Genomic DNA, 18094 nt, shown 5'->3' with positions numbered 1-18094 from the left:
TTCTGTTTTCCATTTTGGAAAATACTCATTGTTTTATTGTTAAAAAATTGCAGCTAATCTGCACACTGCAAAATCCCACAAACAGCAAGAACTGGTTTATATGTTTATTTGGTTGAAGATGAATGTTGATCAAGTGATTAGAATCCCTGTTTGAAATGATTAACCAAATTAAGAAATTACCATCAAGTTTCAACCTTGGTGGAACTTTTCCTTTAACGCAAATCAAATTAATTCAAATTAAACATGAGATAACAGGCATATTGTACTTTAAGTTGCTAATACACAAATATATGATTACAAGCATTCCCCTCTGCATTAGACAGAAAGAGAACGCCACAATTTGCTATTCTTTATCTGCATGGGTTAGTTCAGGAGTCCTATTTAACAAAGCTTTGACCTTTGAGTTGCATGGGTTTTACTTCCATCACCAAGCAAGGCATGATCTACAAACTCTCCCTCCCTCAGGTCATAGCAATCCTGATGGTATCATTTTCCAGAATTCCTTTTCAATGCCTAACCAATAACATCCTGGTTTGTGGTTTTGGCACTTCTGGGAAAACGTCTAAATCTTTTGTGCCCGAGTTGGTCAGAGTTTTTCGGAGTCCGGATGTTTTTAACCAGCTTCCTTCATGCACCCTTGTCTTCTCTATTGCCAAACAGAGGAACTGACATCTTGCTGGGAATGTTTTCCTCCTTTAACTCATCAGAATTTGCTGTCTTCCTCTTTCTATCTCCGTCTGCTTTCTCTTTGTGTCTGCATCTGTGCACTGCCCGTACCCTCTAGCTTTACTGCCGCACTTTTTTCTTAACATTTGTTCTGTTGGTACATATCAAGGGTCACCAGGTCAACTGAAATAATATTTCTTATTAACCAAGAGAATCATAGTTTTTCCCTTTACAATTGATGCAAACTTTTAGAAGTGCTGTTCAGGCATGCGTGAAAACTATTGCAGCTTCTGCAGAAGCAAGGAAGATAATAAATTTAAAGAGGACATTGTCAGAAGAAACTGGGTGATATGCAGCAGATGAAACCTGTTACAGAAATGTGAGGTGATAAATTTTGGGATGAAGAATGGGGTCAGGCTCAATTTTGGTCCAGACTAACAAAGAAGGTAATATTGAGTCCATGTGGCAGACTGAGTGTTCTAAATGGAGACAAAGCTAGGAAATCTCTCACAATCTTTAGAAAAGGCATGTTTGCCCAATTACCTTAAATTCTGTGCACTAACTTCAGGGATAACTTGTCAGCTTTGGAGAAGATGCAGAAAAGATTTGCTGGAGTAAGCCTTGGATGCAAGTTTGTTATGAATTGGATAGATTGGAGAATCTGAGATTCTGCTGTTTAGGACACAAAAGGCTGAGAATGATTTTACAGAAATATTTAAAATCAAGAGGAATGCAGTAAATAATAGCGGAGGCTCGGGGACCGTTTTGCAGAACACCTACGCTCGGTTCGCAATAAACAACTGCACCTCCCAGTCGCGAGCCATTTCAACTCCCCCTCCCATTCCTCAGACAACCTGTTCATCCTGGGCCTCCTACAGTGCCACAACGATGCCACCCGAAGGTTGCAGGAACAGCAACTCATATTCCGCTTGGGAACCCTGCAGCCCAATGGTATCGATGTGGATTTCACAAGCTTCAAAGTCTCCCCTCCCCCCACCGCATCCCAAAACCAGCCCAGCTCGTCCCCGCCTCCCTAACCTGTTCTTCCTCCCACCTATCCTCCCCTCCCGCCTCAAGCCGCACCCCCATCTCCTACCTACTAACCTCATCCCGCCCCCTTGACCTGTCCATCCTCCCTGGACTGACCTATCCCCTCCCTAACTCCCCACCTACACTCACCTTTACTGGCCCCATCCCCGCCTCTTCGACCTGTCTGTTTTCTCTCCACCTGTCTTCTCCTCTATCCATCTTCCATCCGCCTCCCCCTTTCTCCCTATTTATTTCAGAACCCCCTTCCCCTCCCCCTTTTCTGATGAAGGGTCTAGGCCCGAAACGTCAGCCTTTTTGCTCCTATGATGCTGCTTGGCCTGCTGTGTTCATCCAGCCCTGCACCTTGTTGTCTCAGTAAATAATAAGAACCTGCTTTTAGCGGTTGTATGGTCAAGAACCAGAAGATACAGATTTCAAATGGTTGAGTAATTGACAGGCGACATGAGAAAAAGGATATCAGTGCACTGAATGATTAGAATTTGGGACACGTTGCTTGATCGGATGGTGTGCACAGGTTCAACATTTGCTTTCAAAAGAGAGTTTGAAAAATACATGAATGAGAAAAAGAAGCTGAAGTGTGGAAAGGGCAAGAAATGGGGCTAAGACCCAGTCTGTCAAACTGAAAGACCAAGGAATCAGAAACATAAAAAGAAATTGTTGGAAAAATTCTGATAGCATCTGTGGAGAGAAATCACAGAGGTTCAGGTCCAGTGACTCTTCAGAACACTGTCAAACTATCTTCCTAAACTTTTTTCTGCCTCCTCACATCTGAGATCTTTCTTAAAATTGAACTCTCACCAAGCTTTTGACCATTATTGGTATTTTCTTTGGCGTGCCATTTCTTTTTTCATGTGCTCCTGTGAAGTACCTACAGTTGCACCACATAGAAAGGGGATTGTTTGCCTCATGTCTGCATCGGGTCTTTGAAATCTCTAACCAATTAGTCCAACTGTCCCAGTGTTATCATTTGGGTGATACAATGGCTCAGTGGTTAGCACTGCTGCCTCAGCGCCAGTGACCTGGATTTGATACCAGCCTCAGGTGACTGTTCGTGTGGAGTTGGAAATGTTCTCCCTGTGTCTGCGTGGGTTCCCTCGGGGTGCTCTGGTTCCCTCCCACTGTCCAGAGATCTGCAGGTTAGGTAGATTGGCCATGCTAAATTGTCCATAGTGTGTAGGGATATGATAGGTGGATTGGCCATGCTAGGTGCGGGTTTATAGGGTTAGGGTAGCGAGCTGGGTCTGGGTGAGATGCTTTTCGGGGGGGTCAGTGTGGATTTGATGGGCCGAATGGCTTTCACACTTTTTGGATTCTATGTGCAAACCTCACTCAAAACTATGAAAGAGGTCCTAATGGAAAGTTGACCTTTACCTTGGGGACTGAAAAATGAAGGGTTGAAAGTTAAGTTCTCTTTTATGTAAACGTTTGGTTAGATCCTATGTGGAGTAACTGCATTTAGATCTGGGCCCTGTACCTCATCAGAATATATTGGCCTTGAAGGGTATGCCACGCAGATTTTGCAGAATGATATCTGAACTAAAAGGGTTCAAGCAAAGTGTGTAGATGAAGCTAATTGAATGATGGTTCAGACTCATGGAGGTGACTGGCTGACTCTTGCACATATTAGGAAGTCATGTTTAGATTGTAATTACTCAGCCTGTTGCTTACGAAGAAGAATGTTGTGTGATAATAGTCAATAATTTTATTTAACGCTATCATAAATAGGGCTCAGGACTTGAAAACTAAAAAGCATCATATTCCTGTGGTTGACCGGACACCCTTGGAACCCCCACCGTTTGTTGTTGTTGTCATGGGACCCCCAAAAGTTGGAAAGAGTACTCTCATTCGGTGCCTTATTCGAAACTTCACCAAGCAAAAGCTATCGGACATCAGAGGTCCAGTAACTATAATTACAGGTATGTCTATAAATGTCAACATTTAAAATTATTTGATGATACTGAGTTATTCAGGTTGTGTTGTGTATCGGTTCACCCATCAATTTTTGTACCCGTATTGTCAAACTATTTCATTATTAATAGAAACAGTCTCAAAACATACGCTCCAGGACTCATCTTCCTTGTCTCTCTGTGGAATTGGGACTAATTTTCACTATCTTTTCTTTATCCTTTGAATAGTTCTCAAATGTCTTTATGGCTAAATATGCTTTGGTTTCCAATAGGAAAAAAGCGTCGTATCTCCATCATTGAATGTGGGAATGATATGAACTCAATGATCGATTTGGCCAAAGTGGCTGATCTGGTGAGAAACAATTTGTTTTTTCTGCTTTACTTAAGAAAAAGCTGGACGCTTGTGTAAAGACATTGCGTGTCCATTAGCACTACCAAGTAGCATATCTCAGCCGTGCAAAAGATGAATAGTTTGAGTTTAAATGCAGTGGAAGTGGTGAGAAGCCTTGGGCTGTGGCTTCAGAACAGACCACTGCTTGGAAAAAAAAATGTAATTGTGGTGCTATCAAGAAGCAGGTAATTGGTGAGCAAATTTCTTGTCTATCTTTACTAATAGGTGTAATTTGTTAATAATTGTAAGGTTTTATGAACAATAGTAAGGTATAGTTATGTTGATTGATTTGTTGTCACATGTACCGAAATACAGTGAAAAGCTTTGTTTCCAAGCAGTACAGGCAGATTACAGCAAGCAAAGGATGTACAGATCAAAAAGACTTAGAGGCACATTGCAGGTTATATTATTTGAGGCTAGAGCTCATTCAACAGTCTAACAGCCAGAAAGAAGCTGTTCCTGAACCTGCTCGTGTCTGTGTTCAGGTTTCTGTATCTTCTGCCTGATGCTGAACTTGTAGGATGTCACTGCCAGGGTGTGATAGGTAGCTGTTGTAGAGCTGATTATTGTTAGTAAGGTTTATTAAAATAAATTAAGACAAAAAGTTAAGGCATAATTAATAAGGATGGCAGAGTATGTGATATGTTGCAGCTGTTCAGTGTGGGAGTTGATGTGCCAGTGTGGTCCAAGACAACTGTGTCTGCAGCTTGAACAGCTTCGGCACTGTTAATGAGCTTGACCCGGAGGTACAGGCACTATGATGTACTGGGGGTGGGGAAAGTTATTAAGCACTTACATTCTTCCAGAAGATAGTCACATCCCTTACGATAGTGTCATCTGATTGGGCCAGAGGTTGGGGACAAGGAAAATAGAAATTGAAGATCCTCAGCCTTTGCAATTTTTTAGCAGCTTCTGGCAGCTTGCATGGATGAGGAAAGTCGAATGCAGAGTGAATGAGTGAACTGACCATGGTAGAAGCCATTCAGGCAAGGAGTAAATATGAATGTAGTGGTAGCAGAGATTGTCTACCCATTTAAATATACTATGTGATGTTGGGGCTAAAATGTTAGAATGGCTCGAGGATTGGTTAGCCTCCAAGGAGGCTAGGGATAAATGGGTCTTTTTCAGTTTGGCAAGGTGTTACTGATGGAGTGTCACAGAGATCAGTGTTTCAACTATTTACATTCTATATACATGACTTGAATGAAGGGGCCAAGTATATGGTGGCTAATTTTGCTGCTGACATCAAGGTAGATAGGACAATAAAACATCAAAAGGAGATCGAGATTCTGCAAAGTGAGATAGGTTAAGTAAGTGGACAAAAAATTGGGCAGATGGAACATAATGTGAGAATGTGTGAACTTGTCCACTTTGGGAGGATGAATAGTCAATCAGAAACTCTTTAAATGGAGAGAGACTGTAGACCTCAATGGTATGGGGGATCTGGATGTCCTGGTACATGAAAGGTTGAAAAGTTGGTATACATGTGCAGCAAATGATTTTGGAAGGTAAATGGTGTTTATTGCAAGGTGAATGGAATGTAAAATTAGGGAAGTTTTGCTGTTAGTTCTACAAGACCTTGGTGAGGCCCCATTTCAAGTACTGTGCATAAAAATAGAATTACATGAGAAGCAATTCAAAAAGATTAATTTGACTCATTCATTGGAAGAAGTGCTCCTGTTATACACACAGATTGAAATGGTTAAGCCATCATTTTTGAAAAGAAACGAGGTTATCTTGATGAGATTTATAATTTGGAAGATGATCTACTTAGAAGGGGTATCCACTGGATACAGTTATTTGGATTTTCACTTGTGGTAAGGTCCCACATAAGAGATTAGCATATAAAATTAAAGCGATGGAATTGTGGGTGGTGTACTGACATGGATGGGGATCTCATTGACTATGGAAGGAACGCAATGAAGATTTACCAAACTGATCGATTCCTGGGACAGCAGTGCAAACTTATGGAGAGAGACTGAATCAGTTAAAATCAATAAAATTCTTAAAGGGCTAGAGAGGAAAGATGTTCCCATTGACTGGGGGGTCCAGATCCAGGGTTAGAGGTTAAGGCACTTATGTAGGATATTTAGGATTGAAAGGAGGAATTTCTTCACTCTCAGTGTGGTAAGCCTGTGAAATTCTCTGCCACATTTGAGACTGAAGTCTTGAATGTTTTCAGAAGGGCGTTAGACATAGTTTTTTGGGCTAAAGGGATCAAAGGGGAAAGGGGGGAAGCAAGAACAAGATACTAAGTTGGATGATCAGTCATGATCATTTTGAATGGCAGAACAGGATTGAAGGGCAAATATCCTATTTCTGCTACTATTTTCTATGTTTCTATCCTGAGGGAGACTGGATAAGGTAAATACTGGGCAAATGTTTCCTTTTGTCGAAGGGACTAGAACTTTGTGACACTGTTTCAAATTAGATGTTTTCCTTCTGATTCAAAAATTGGAAATTTTGAGTGTGGAAACTGTGGAACTTGCTTTTTTAAGTAATAGTGCAGGCTGGGTCACTGAATTTATTCAAGACTGATTTGGATAGATTTTTGATGGACAAGGGAGTCATAGGTTTTAGGGCAACGCAAGCATGAAAGTTGAGCTGAGAGCACAGCTGAATCAGCCATCAATTACAGAAAGGCTTGAAGAGCTGAATGGCCAAGTCCTATGTTCCTGTAGCTTGGATTACAATAGATTAAGGTAATACTGCATATGCTGGAAGTCCAAAATAACAACAGAAAATGTTGGAATTACTCAAATACACTCCTCAGTGTGATGGAGACCCTTTCCTGAGCAATGAATAGTCTCAACTCAAGAAATGAGTATGTCAACCATGTTTACTTCACGTGGAAGGAATGTTTGTTACATTATAGCAGTAGTATTAGGCCATTTGGACCGTAGAATCTGTTCCACCATTTGATCATGGCTGATGTGTTTCTCAACCCTATTCTCCTGGTGTAATGTAAAAAATAGATGCAGGAATAGGCCATTCAGCCCTTCGAGCCTCCATCACCATTCGATATGATCATGACTGATTATGCAATTTCAAGATCCCACTTCCACTTTCTTTCCATATCCCTTGATCCCTTTAGCTGCAAAGGACATGTCTAGCTCCCCCTTGAATATATCTAATGAACTGGCCCCAAGAGCTTTCTGTGGTACAGAGGCTCACAATTCTGAGTGAAGAAATTCTTCTTCTTCTCAGTCCTGAATAGCTTACCCCTTATTCTTAGACTGTGACCCTAGTTCTGGATTTCCCCAACATTGGGAAAATTCTTCCCCCATCCAGCTTGTCCAATCCCATCAGGATTTTATGTTTCTGTGGGATGCCCCCACCCCGCACCTTCTTCTAAATTTCAGTGAGTACAAGCTCAATCGATCCAGTCTTTCTTATATGTCAGTTCTACCATCCTGGGAATCAGTCTGATGAACCTTCGCTGGACTCCCTCAATAACAAGAATGACCTTTCTCAGACTAGGAGACTAAAACTGCTCACAATACTCAAGGTGCGGTCTCACCAAGGCCCTGTATAACTGCAGCAAGACATCCCTACTCAAATTGTCTCGCTATGAAGGCCAGCATGTCATTAGCTTTTCTCACTGCCTGCTGCACCTACATGCCAGCCTTCAGTGATGGTTCCACCATGACATCCTGGTCTTGTTGTATCTCACCTTTTCCTAAACTGCCATCATTCAGATTATCTGCCTTCCCGTTTTTGCCACCAAAGTCAATATCCTCACATTTTGCCACATTATGTTGCATTTGTCCAAGTATTTGCCCACTCATCCAGCCTGTCCAGGTCACTGTGCAGCCTCTTTGTATCCTCCTCACAGCACACATTGCCACCAAGTTTAGTATTGTCTGCAAATTTTTGATTCAATTGCTTTGTCCAAGTCATTAATATGTAGTGTGAACAGCTAGGGTCCCAGCCCTGAACTCTGTGGTACCCCACACATCACTGCTTGCCACTCTGAAAAACATCCATTTAATCCAACTCTATGATTCGTGTCTGCCAACCAGTTCTCTATCACGTCAGTACGTTACCTCCAATACGATGAACTTTAATTGCTGACTAATCTCTTATGTGGGACCTTGTCAGAAACCTTTTGAAAGTTCAGATAGACACCATCGACTGATTCACCTGGTCCACTCTACTGGTCACATCCTCAAAAAATTCTAGAAGGTTTGTTAAGCATGATGTCTCTTTGGTGGATCCATGCTGACTTGGACCGACCCTGTCATCACTTTCCAAATGCTCAGTTATACATCCGTAATTAATTGACTCCAGCACTTTTCCCTACTGCTGATGTCAGGCTAACCGGCTTATCTATGCCTGTTTTATCTCTCCCTTCTTTTTTAAAATGTGGAGTTACATTAGCTACCCTCCAGTCCATTGGAACAGAGTCTATAGAATGCTGGAAAAATGAGCACCGATGCATCTACTATTTCTAGGGTCACTTTCTTAAGTATTCTGGGATACAGAGCATCAGGCCCGAGGGACTTACTGGGTTTTAATCCCATCAATTTCCCTAGTACCATTTCTTGAATAATAAGGGTTTCTTTCTGTTCTTCTTTCATGCTTGCCCCTCTGTCTCCTAGCATTCCCAGAAGGTTATTTGTGTCCTCCTCAGTGAAGACCTGTCCAAAATATTTGCTCAACTGGTCTGCCATCTCATTGTTGCCCATTATGAATTCACCTGATTCTAGGGGACCTGCATTTGTTTTTGCCAGTCTTTTTCTCTTTACATATCTAAAGAAGCTTTTGCAGTCAGTTTTTGTTTTCCGCAAGCTTACTTTTGTATTCTATTTGTATTCTAATTTCCGAATTAAACCCTCTGTCCACCTCTGAATTTTAAATTTCTCCCAGTCCTCAGGTTTGCTGCTTTTTCTGGCCTATTAATATGCCTTTTCCTTGGCTTTAACCCTATCCTTTGAGCCCTTTATTAATCAAGAACCTACTTGTCTCTGTCTTAAATACACTCAATGACTTGGCCTCCACAACCTTCTGCAGTCGTGAATTCCAAAGAGTCACCACCCTCTGCTGAAGAAATTTCTCTTCATTGCTGTTCTAAAGAGTCGGCCCTTCACCCTGTGACTGTGCCTCAGTCCTAGCCTCTCCACTAACTTCTCATTGTCCATTCTATCCAGGCTTCTGCATATTCTGTAAATCTCAGTGAGATTCCCCCTACCTTCCACACCCATTTATTCTTCTAAATTCCATTGACTACAGCTCCATTGTCTCAACCACCAAGCTCTTCATTCCCTGGAACATTCTTGTGAACCATCTCTGAACCTGTTCCAAGGCTAGCACGTTGCTGCCTTAGAAATGGCGCCCAAACCTGCACTCAATATTCCAATTGTGGTCTGACCAGAGCCTTATGAAGCCTGAGCAGTTCAACTCTATTCTTGTATTCTCACCCACTCACTTTGAATGCTAACATTACATTTACCTTCCTAACTGCCAAGTGAAACTGCATATTAACCTTAAGAGAATCTTGAACTAGGACTCCCAAGTCCCTTTGTACTTCAGATTGCTGAAGCCTTGTCTTATTTAGAAAATAGTTGCTGTTATTCTTCCAACCAAAGTGCATAACCTCACACTTTGCAACATTTGTATTTCACTTCCACTTTGCCCACTGTCCTAGCCTTCCAAGTCCTTCCACAGACTTCTAGCTTCCTCAATATTACTTCTCTCCATCTATCTTTTTACAGACAATGCACTTAGCAAAAATGTCCTCAGCTCCTTTGTCCAGATCATTAATGTATGACGTGAATAGTTTGGTCCTAACACTGATCCCTGTGGAACTCCACTTGTCACCGGCTGCTATTTTGAAGAAGACACCTTTATCCTCACTCTCTGCCTTCTGCCAGTCATCCAATCTACTATCCATGCCACTCCCCTCCCCATTCCTCCACAACTTTTCACTTGCTTGAAAACGATTGCATTTCTAAATTTTTCAACTTCTCGTGATAGAACATGGACCCACAATGTTGACTCCTTCTCTGTCAGTTAATGCCTGACTATCCTGCGTATTTGTGGTATTTTTTATGATTTTGTTGCATTTAGATTGCAGCTTTTTAACTTGGTCAAGGCATTTCACAGGAACATTATCAAGCAAAATTTGAAGCAGTGACCTTGAAGGATATGAGGATGTTGCAGAGAGAAGTTTTAAACTGTCTTCATGGAGAAAAGCAAGGAGAGACTTCCAGGGTCTTGTCAGTTGAAGGCTCCATCATCGATGTTTGAAGTGTGTTAGAAACCAGAATTGTACAAGAACAGTAATCTTGGAGGATTATGGGTTGGGAATAGGTTGCAGACATATATGGAGCAGCAAGGCACTGAAGACATTTGAAATTAAGGATGTTCATTTAAAGTTCAAGGTATTGTTGGTATTATAGGAATTGCAGCTGGTGGTAGTGAAACATTCTTGAGGTACACACCTCAATGAGCATTAATTCATGAAAATACAACAAGCAGTAAGAGAAATGTACAGAAAACGTTGATTATGGCTTTTCTCAGGTTATATTGTGTGTACAGCCATACTGAGCTAAGTGAATCTCTCTCCTTCAGGTTTTAATGCTGACTGATGCTAGCTTCGGCTTTGAGATGGAGACATTTGAGTTCCTGAACATCTGTCAAGTTCACGGTTTTCCCAAAATCATGGGGGTCCTCACCCATTTAGACACCTTCAAAAACAGCAAGCAGCTGAGGAAGACCAAGAAAAGACTGAAGCACCGATTCTGGACAGAGGTCTACCAGGTATAAACAGGGAGAGTTGATGGTCAGAGTGCTGAATAAGCCTTGCAAATAGTTGGGTGTATTTATGGGGCAGTGAGATATGGCAACCAAGGAAGTTCCAAATTAGGTCCATGCTCCATGATGGATTAGTCATTCTCGACCCCAGCTGTCACCAAGTTCGTTCAGTTTGCTTCAGTGGCATTAGCTGGATTTGAGAATCCATGGGAGTGCAACCCCAACACTAATGCTAAACTGATCCCATCCTTAACACTAAACATAAGCTGTGGTTATGTTCCTATTGGAAATTCTTTGCTATGTGTGGAGGATAGCATCAGTCTTTACTTTTATAACCTCTCAAATTGAATGAGCCATTGATTGACATTATCTAAGCAGACTCTCAAGTGCTATTTGAATACTAGAGAGTTGCTAGACTCTACATAACCCTGTGCCCCTGTCTTGGGATTTTTGGAAGATGGGAACAATGGGTTTGAACTGCCTCAGATCAGAACTTGCTGCTATTCAGGTGGTGGAGGTTGTATTGTTGGCGTCTGAGTGTCACTGGGATGTGTATTTGTTTTGGGAAATAGCTGAGATGAAATTGTTCTGGGGTGATTGTATCCTTTTTACTGTCCAGTTTCCTCTGGTAGCACTAGTGTGTTTGATTACTGGAAACCCATTAGCTAGAAATCAGTTTTGTTTGTTACCAATTGGGGAGTTTTCAGTGCTGTCCTACTGGACTGTGGTTCTACAGATCCAATAATTTCCAAAGCATATAAGAAAATGAACCTTTTGTTCAACACCAGAAAAATAAGGTTTTCCTCCAAGCAGCTCCCATTTGCCTGCATTGACTAAAATCATTTATGAGATTCTGGAAAATTGTATACCAGTTTCCATATCTTGGGAGCCTCCTTTTAACGAAGGCAGGCATAGACGATGAAATTCATCTTCACTTCTAAGCCAGCTCAGCCTTCAGCTGACCAAAAGCTGGAATATTTGATGACCAGGTTCTCAAACCCAAGACTACAATCTTTGATTACTGATCCCTGTGCTCCTTTACTGACTTGGGTAATCTACAGTAGGCACCTTGAAAGTACTGGAGCAATACGACTACCTTTGTGCCCTTTGCAAGATCCTCCAATCCAGTGGCAAGAAAGATGGTCCAACAGCAGTATCCTCTGCCAAGCTAATGAACCTATCAGAGGCACCAGTCACTCAAAAACAGCTCCACTGAGTGAGATGTTATTCGTATGCTTGACCCCTGAATTATTGTCTCTACCTGATTGTGCTAGGAGACTCCCAGGAGGATACCAGAATCACTTTAGGGGCAAGCTCCATCAGAAAGGCATAGAACATTTCTAAGATATCATAATGTTCAAGGTAATGGTGGTGAATGGCATTCAACAATCCAGAGTGACAAAAAAATCAATTGGTGGAGAGCAGACTTCAGTGTTGCAAGAACAGAGCTGAGCAGGATTGATCTGGCAGGGAAGACAGCAGTAACTGAACAATGGGCTGCCTTCAATGAGAAGTTGATTTGGGTACAATCAAAGTATTTTTTTGTCAAATGGGAAAGGTAGCACAAACAAATCCAGAGCTCCTGGACGACATAGGAGGTGGAAATTAAGATAAAAAAGAAAAAGTACTTATGACAAACATCATGTAGAACATAATGCTGAGAACCAAGAAGAATATTGAAGTTTCAGAGGCAAGGTGAGAAAGGAAATAAGCGAAGCAAAGATGAATGATGAGAAAAGACTGGTAGCCGTCCTCGAGAGATGTCCCAAAGTCTTCTATGGCCATATAAGTGGTAAAAGGAGGAGTAAAGCCGATTAGGGACCAAAAAGGGGATTAATACCTGGCGGAGGGGGCATGGTTGCCAATGTTAAATAATACTTTCCATTTCTCTTCAAGGTGATAGAGGAGGGAACTCAGTCAGTAGATGTGTTCAAAATAGATGGCAGCAGTGTTAGATAGGATAACTGTTGGTATTTCAGGTTGAAAAGATGAAAGGACCACATGAGATGCATCCAAAGATTTTGAAGGAAGTGAATGTGAAAATTACAGAAGCTCTGGCCATGATCTTTTAGTTTTCCCTAGACTCAGGAGGCACTGGAAGACTGGAAAATTGGAAACATTACAGTCTTTTTAAGACAGGTTGTAATGATAAGTCCAGCAATTACAGGCTAGTCAGTTTAACTTCAGTGGTTGGGAAACTTCTAGAGACATTATTCAGAGTAGAATTAGTAATTACATGGAAAAAGGCGGGTAGATTAGAAAGATTGTGTAACTTGCTGGAGTTAACACGCTCGATGAGGGTAGCGCTGTTGATGTGGTGTACATGGGCTTTCAGAAAGTGTTTGATACAGTACCAGACAACAAGCATGTGTGGAAAGTTACAAGTCATTGAGTTAAAAAGGTCAGTAGTAACATAGATACAAAATTGGCTGAGTGGTAGGAAACAAAATAACGGATCTTGGTGTGTATGTGCGCAGATCTTTGAAAGTGGCAGGTAGGTAGGTAGAACATTAAGTAAAGCATAAGTATCCTTGGCTTTATTAATAGAGACATAGAATACAAGAGCAAGGAGGTGATATTGAACTTGAATAACATATTTGTTAGACCAAAGCTGGAGTAATGGTACAGTTTTGGCTTCAGGAGGCTGGGAAGAGATTCAATTAAGGCATTCGAGAGGGCATTGGATGGTTATTTGGATAAAAATAATGTGCAAGGATATGAAGGAAAAGCAGTAGATTGGCACGAAGTAATAATGCTCATTTAATGAGTTATTGTAAACCTGAGGATCAGATATCTCGTGCCATAATTTGATTCTGTGGTTGAGATTTCTTTTGGAAAGTCTGAGGCAAAGTCAAGGCATCAGCGGGAACGCACAGACCTTCAAGCAGCCAATTGATCTGACACTTCAAATACCACCTGTGCCATGTGACAGAATTTGCTGATTGGACGATACACCTATTGCACAATTTCAAACTCATTGAACCAGAGAGAAGGCAGGTTATCTGTAATTTCCTGAGATTGCCTGTCTGAGAAGATAAGACTGACAACATCCAGTGTCTAGGTCGTTCCTGGAATTTGACTATAGCGAGCATTGCCAAACCTATCCAGTTTTTTTTCCTGTTTGTTCCTTCCTGCGATATGGATGTCTCTGTCAAGGCCACCATTCGTTGCCATTGCTAAATTGCCCTTGAGCTAAGTGACTTCCAGAGCCATTTAAAGGGAAGCCTGTGTTGGGAACATACTCTGAAATAAAGACAAGTGAGGTGCAATGACAAATACATGGTGCACTTCCTTTAATGTTACTTGATTGCAGTGATTCCTTGTAAATATTCTCACTGAATGGATTTAATAATAATCGTGAAACTGCCAAACTCTCTCTTAATGGCTTTGCTGTCTGTAAAACTGATGTAGTGGATAGATACATTCTAAGCATGGTCTTCCCTGGGCCTGATTTGTCTTGTTTGATGTTACACTGCTGCTGCCATAATGAAACTCAGCGTAGTTTCTATTATTTGAGAGAGGAAGAGCTGTTCATGGAGGCAATCTGGCGCTGAGGGGAAAAGATCAACTCCAACAATCGAATCTTCCATTGAAAAATGATCAGTTTGCATTTCATGGCATGTCACGACACTGTGTGGTCTTGTGTGTCAGTAAAGTCGGTGGGCTACACATTATTTGATATAAGTTGTTGAGCTTGCAGTGTGGAAGTAAGAAAGACAGTGCCCCACAAATCTTCTGACTGCTAGTGCCTGCATTTTGTTAATAACCTCAGTGGCATCTTCTGGATTTTCTAGGGTGCTAAGCTCTTTTACCTGTCAGGCATGGTTCATGGAGAATATCAGAAACAGGAGATTCACAACCTGGGTCGATTTATTTCTGTGATGAAGTTCCGGCCACTGGTGTGGCAAATGGCACATCCATATGTTTTGGCTGACAGGTAGGTAAAAGCTTTCCTTCAAGATACTGAAATGGAGAACTACTGATATGCAGCTAGAGAGCCAGAATGTAATGGCTGTATGACCCTGGCTTAAAGTTGTTGGAGGGAGGAGATGAGACTAGGAAGAATGATTTTCAAATTGGGCTGATATCTTAGTATTGGTTAGGAAAAACCTTTGTGCTAAGAATAGAGAAGGTAATGTGCAGAGAATATTTTGGCATTGTGCAGCACAACAGCCAAAGAACCCCACCTGTTAAAGGAAAGATGTGAGGCTCCCTTTGATTGAATTATGGAGCTTTCTTTGGAAGGAATTAAACTGCTGTTATGTCTTAGGAAGTGTCAGTGATGGGAAATTGGCTGCTTTTATGCTGCATCTATTTATTTTAGTGCAGTAGGAGCTGATTTTAAGAGCTGGTTAATATTTGAATTTGGAGTACATCAGCTTTCTCTCCATTATCCCAAATCTCCGCATCTTTCTATTAAAGAGAAAATGCTTTGCTTCTCCAAGAAAGTATGCGTCTGTTATAGATTACATGGTGTTCCTGTGGACCCCATGGTGAAAACCTCTTCTCAGATCACAGATAACAATGACCTAAAACTACAAGATTGCCTGGAGTTTATCAATAAATACTTGCCCTCTAACAAAATGCTATTGCCAGCTCATCCAAACATTGCAATGCACCAACATGTACTCAGAGTGGAAAAGCGTGACAGAACTAAGACATGCTGCTGCTATTTCAGAATGGAAGATCTGACCAATCCTGAGGATATACGCAAAAACCAAAAGTGCGACCGTAAAGTTTCATTATATGGGTACCTGCGTGGGACATACCTCAAGAGCAACAGTCAGATTCACATTCCAGGTATTTCTCAAAGTTCATTGAAATTTTTTTTCAGGTTTTATTGTGTTATGTGAGGAATTTAACTGTACAAGCCAGAAGAGAGATGCTGCAGTCTGTGGTTTCACCTGGCATTAGACATAAAGCATAAGCTTTGTCTTTGTCTTTTTAAGGCAACTCAACACGACTTACATCAGCACAGACTGCGAATGACAGTCTGGTCAGAGTTTGGAACTTTGCCAGGCAGCTCTCTTTATTAATTTTTAAGATCCATGTATGTTCATTGTCATCCTTTAGTTTTTCATTCAGTGGGAGAAGTCGCTGCAATTTTGCAAAGGACAGTTGTGGTAAATCACTGGTTGTATTTTGTATTTGGTCCAATTTTGCTGTTCTTGCCTGGGGCGGTTAGAACACTATGACTTTGGCCATGGGATATGGGAGGGCAAAGCTATTAGTCAGAGCTCTACCCTGGTTCCCTGTGAAGTAACAGCTTCAACTGCGATGTCGGGACATTGAATAAGATTGAATGGTCCATTCCTAATCGGATTACATTCAATTTCAATCTCAACTCCATTTACATATCATTGATTCATATTCCCTTGTCATCCTTACCTGGTAAAGGAATTGGACGTTCAATTGATCTTTGGTGTTCACAGCCTCTGAATGTCCCAGATCTTCCTGACTCTGGATTGTTGGAGACCAATGTACAATGGATGGATGATGCAGATTGGGATCCAAGAAAGTCTTCATGTTCAGACAATGCAGGAATTGCTCATTAGAAGTTTCATTTCCTAGCAATTAGCCAGTGTCTGGAATCCTTCATGAAAGTCAGCAGCACTGAGTTTGAGTTGGTGATTCACAGAGGGGCTTGAAACTTGTAAGATCAGGTAGACAGGAAATGTGGGAGAATTAAAAGCTTATATAACTCTTGAACCCCACCCCCCCCCCCCCCCCCCCCCCCCCCCCCCCACCAAAAAAAAAACCCATACTGAGTTTCCCCCACTTGAATCACTCACTGATCACTTCCCCCGATGCTCGGATACTCTCCCCCCCTCCCCCCCCACCCCAGGCACTATCAATGAGTCTGCACGACCCAGTCACTCATGCTCCCTAAAATCCACCTTCAGACTCTCTCATCTACATTGGGCCGTCTGCACCCTGTTGCCCACTTAGCTGTCTACCTACCCCTCCTCATCATGCTTTCCTATACCTCCCTGCACCTATATGCCATGCTACTTCTTGAAAAATGGCATCTCCACCTATCTAACACCTTCAGTTCCCTAGTGTCCACATGTATGTACTTACCTCCTTGCCTACTTGCTTCCCTTAGTCTCTGTTGAAGTGGCTTCAGAATGTTTAAATTTTAGAATATGCCAGCTAGCATTGAAGAAAAGATGAGTGGTTTCAATGTCAATTCACACTGCCACTGACTGCGTGGATTCCTTGCCTGAACCAGCTGGCTTCAGCTGGGAAGACCCTTGGCCTGGCAGTTCATCCAGGCTCTCTGACCATAAGTGGATTTTTTTTGTCTGATCAGTGTTGGAAATAATTTTCAAACCTGATCAGAAGACCTGTGTCAATTTCTCTGTGTCTGCCCTAACAAATCATATAATGTGACTGTTGGAGGCCACTCAGCCCCTTGTCTCTTTGCCGTAGAGTCAGAGATCTATAGCATGAAAACAACCCTTCAGTCCATTGAGTCTATGCCAGTCAAAAATAACTACCTGCCTATTCTAATCCCATTTTCCAGCACTTGGCATCACAACTGCACCTCTAAATACTTCCTAAATGTTTTAAAGGCTTCTCCCTCAACCACCCTTGCAGGCCATGTGTTCCAAATTCCCACCATCTGTATGAAAAATATTTTCCTCACATTCCCTCTAAACCACTTCCTCCTTACCTCAAGTCAATGTCACCCATAATTTTGTGCATTTCAATTATGTAACCTCTTGGTCTCCTCTGCTGCAAGGAAAACAACTTGTCTATCCAATCTCTCTCCACAACTAAGACTTTCTAGCCTAGGCAAATTGTCTCTGATGTTCTCCAGTGCAATCATGCTCCTATAATGTTGATTCCAGAATTACATGTAATGTTCTAGCTGTGGCCATAAGACCATGAGAAATAGGAACAAGTGTAGGCCATTTGGCTCCTCGAGCCTGCTGCATCTTTCATTAGGATCATGGTTGATCCATACTTATCCTCGTTTCTGCCCTTTGCCCACAACTCTTGATTCCCCTCCTGATCAAGGATCTTAGCCTTAAATGTACACAAGGACTCTGCCTGCCCCCTTGACAAGAAGTTTCAAAGACTCTTGACCCTCAGCGAAGAAATTCCTTCTCATCTTAGTCTTAAATTGATGCCCCCTAATTCTGAAACTCTCCCATGGGAGAAACATTCTCTCAGCATTTACCCTGTCAAGCTTCTTAAGAATCCTATATTTCAATGAGATCACCTCTCATTAAGCTGCAGTGAGTAGCATCCCAACCTGTTTAGCCATTGCTCTTTAGATAGTCCCATATGGGAGATCGTTCCAGGGAATCTCCTCTGA

The 18094-nt window shown here is 41.8% G+C and overlaps 1 protein-coding gene across 4 annotated transcripts in view; it reads left to right on the top strand.

The window, feature by feature from the left end:
* Positions 1-18094, top strand: part of bms1 (BMS1 ribosome biogenesis factor) — a 77298-nt gene that overhangs the window by 2153 nt on the left and 57051 nt on the right. For all 4 annotated transcript variants that reach the window (XM_048616356.1, XM_048616355.1, XM_048616357.1 and 1 more), the window contains exons 3-7: positions 3442-3632; positions 3896-3975; positions 10588-10776; positions 14565-14707; positions 15449-15570. In XM_048616356.1, the coding sequence (XP_048472313.1) occupies positions 3442-3632; positions 3896-3975; positions 10588-10776; positions 14565-14707; positions 15449-15570 (725 nt within the window). The remainder of the gene's footprint in view (positions 1-3441; positions 3633-3895; positions 3976-10587; positions 10777-14564; positions 14708-15448; positions 15571-18094) is intronic.

This window comes from Rhincodon typus, chromosome 34 (assembly GCF_021869965.1).
Source record: "Rhincodon typus isolate 14 chromosome 34, sRhiTyp1.1, whole genome shotgun sequence".
In the NCBI taxonomy this organism is placed as follows: domain Eukaryota; kingdom Metazoa; phylum Chordata; class Chondrichthyes; order Orectolobiformes; family Rhincodontidae; genus Rhincodon; species Rhincodon typus.
Note: the sequence above shows the minus strand (reverse complement) of the source record. Positions and strands in the feature narration are given on the sequence as shown.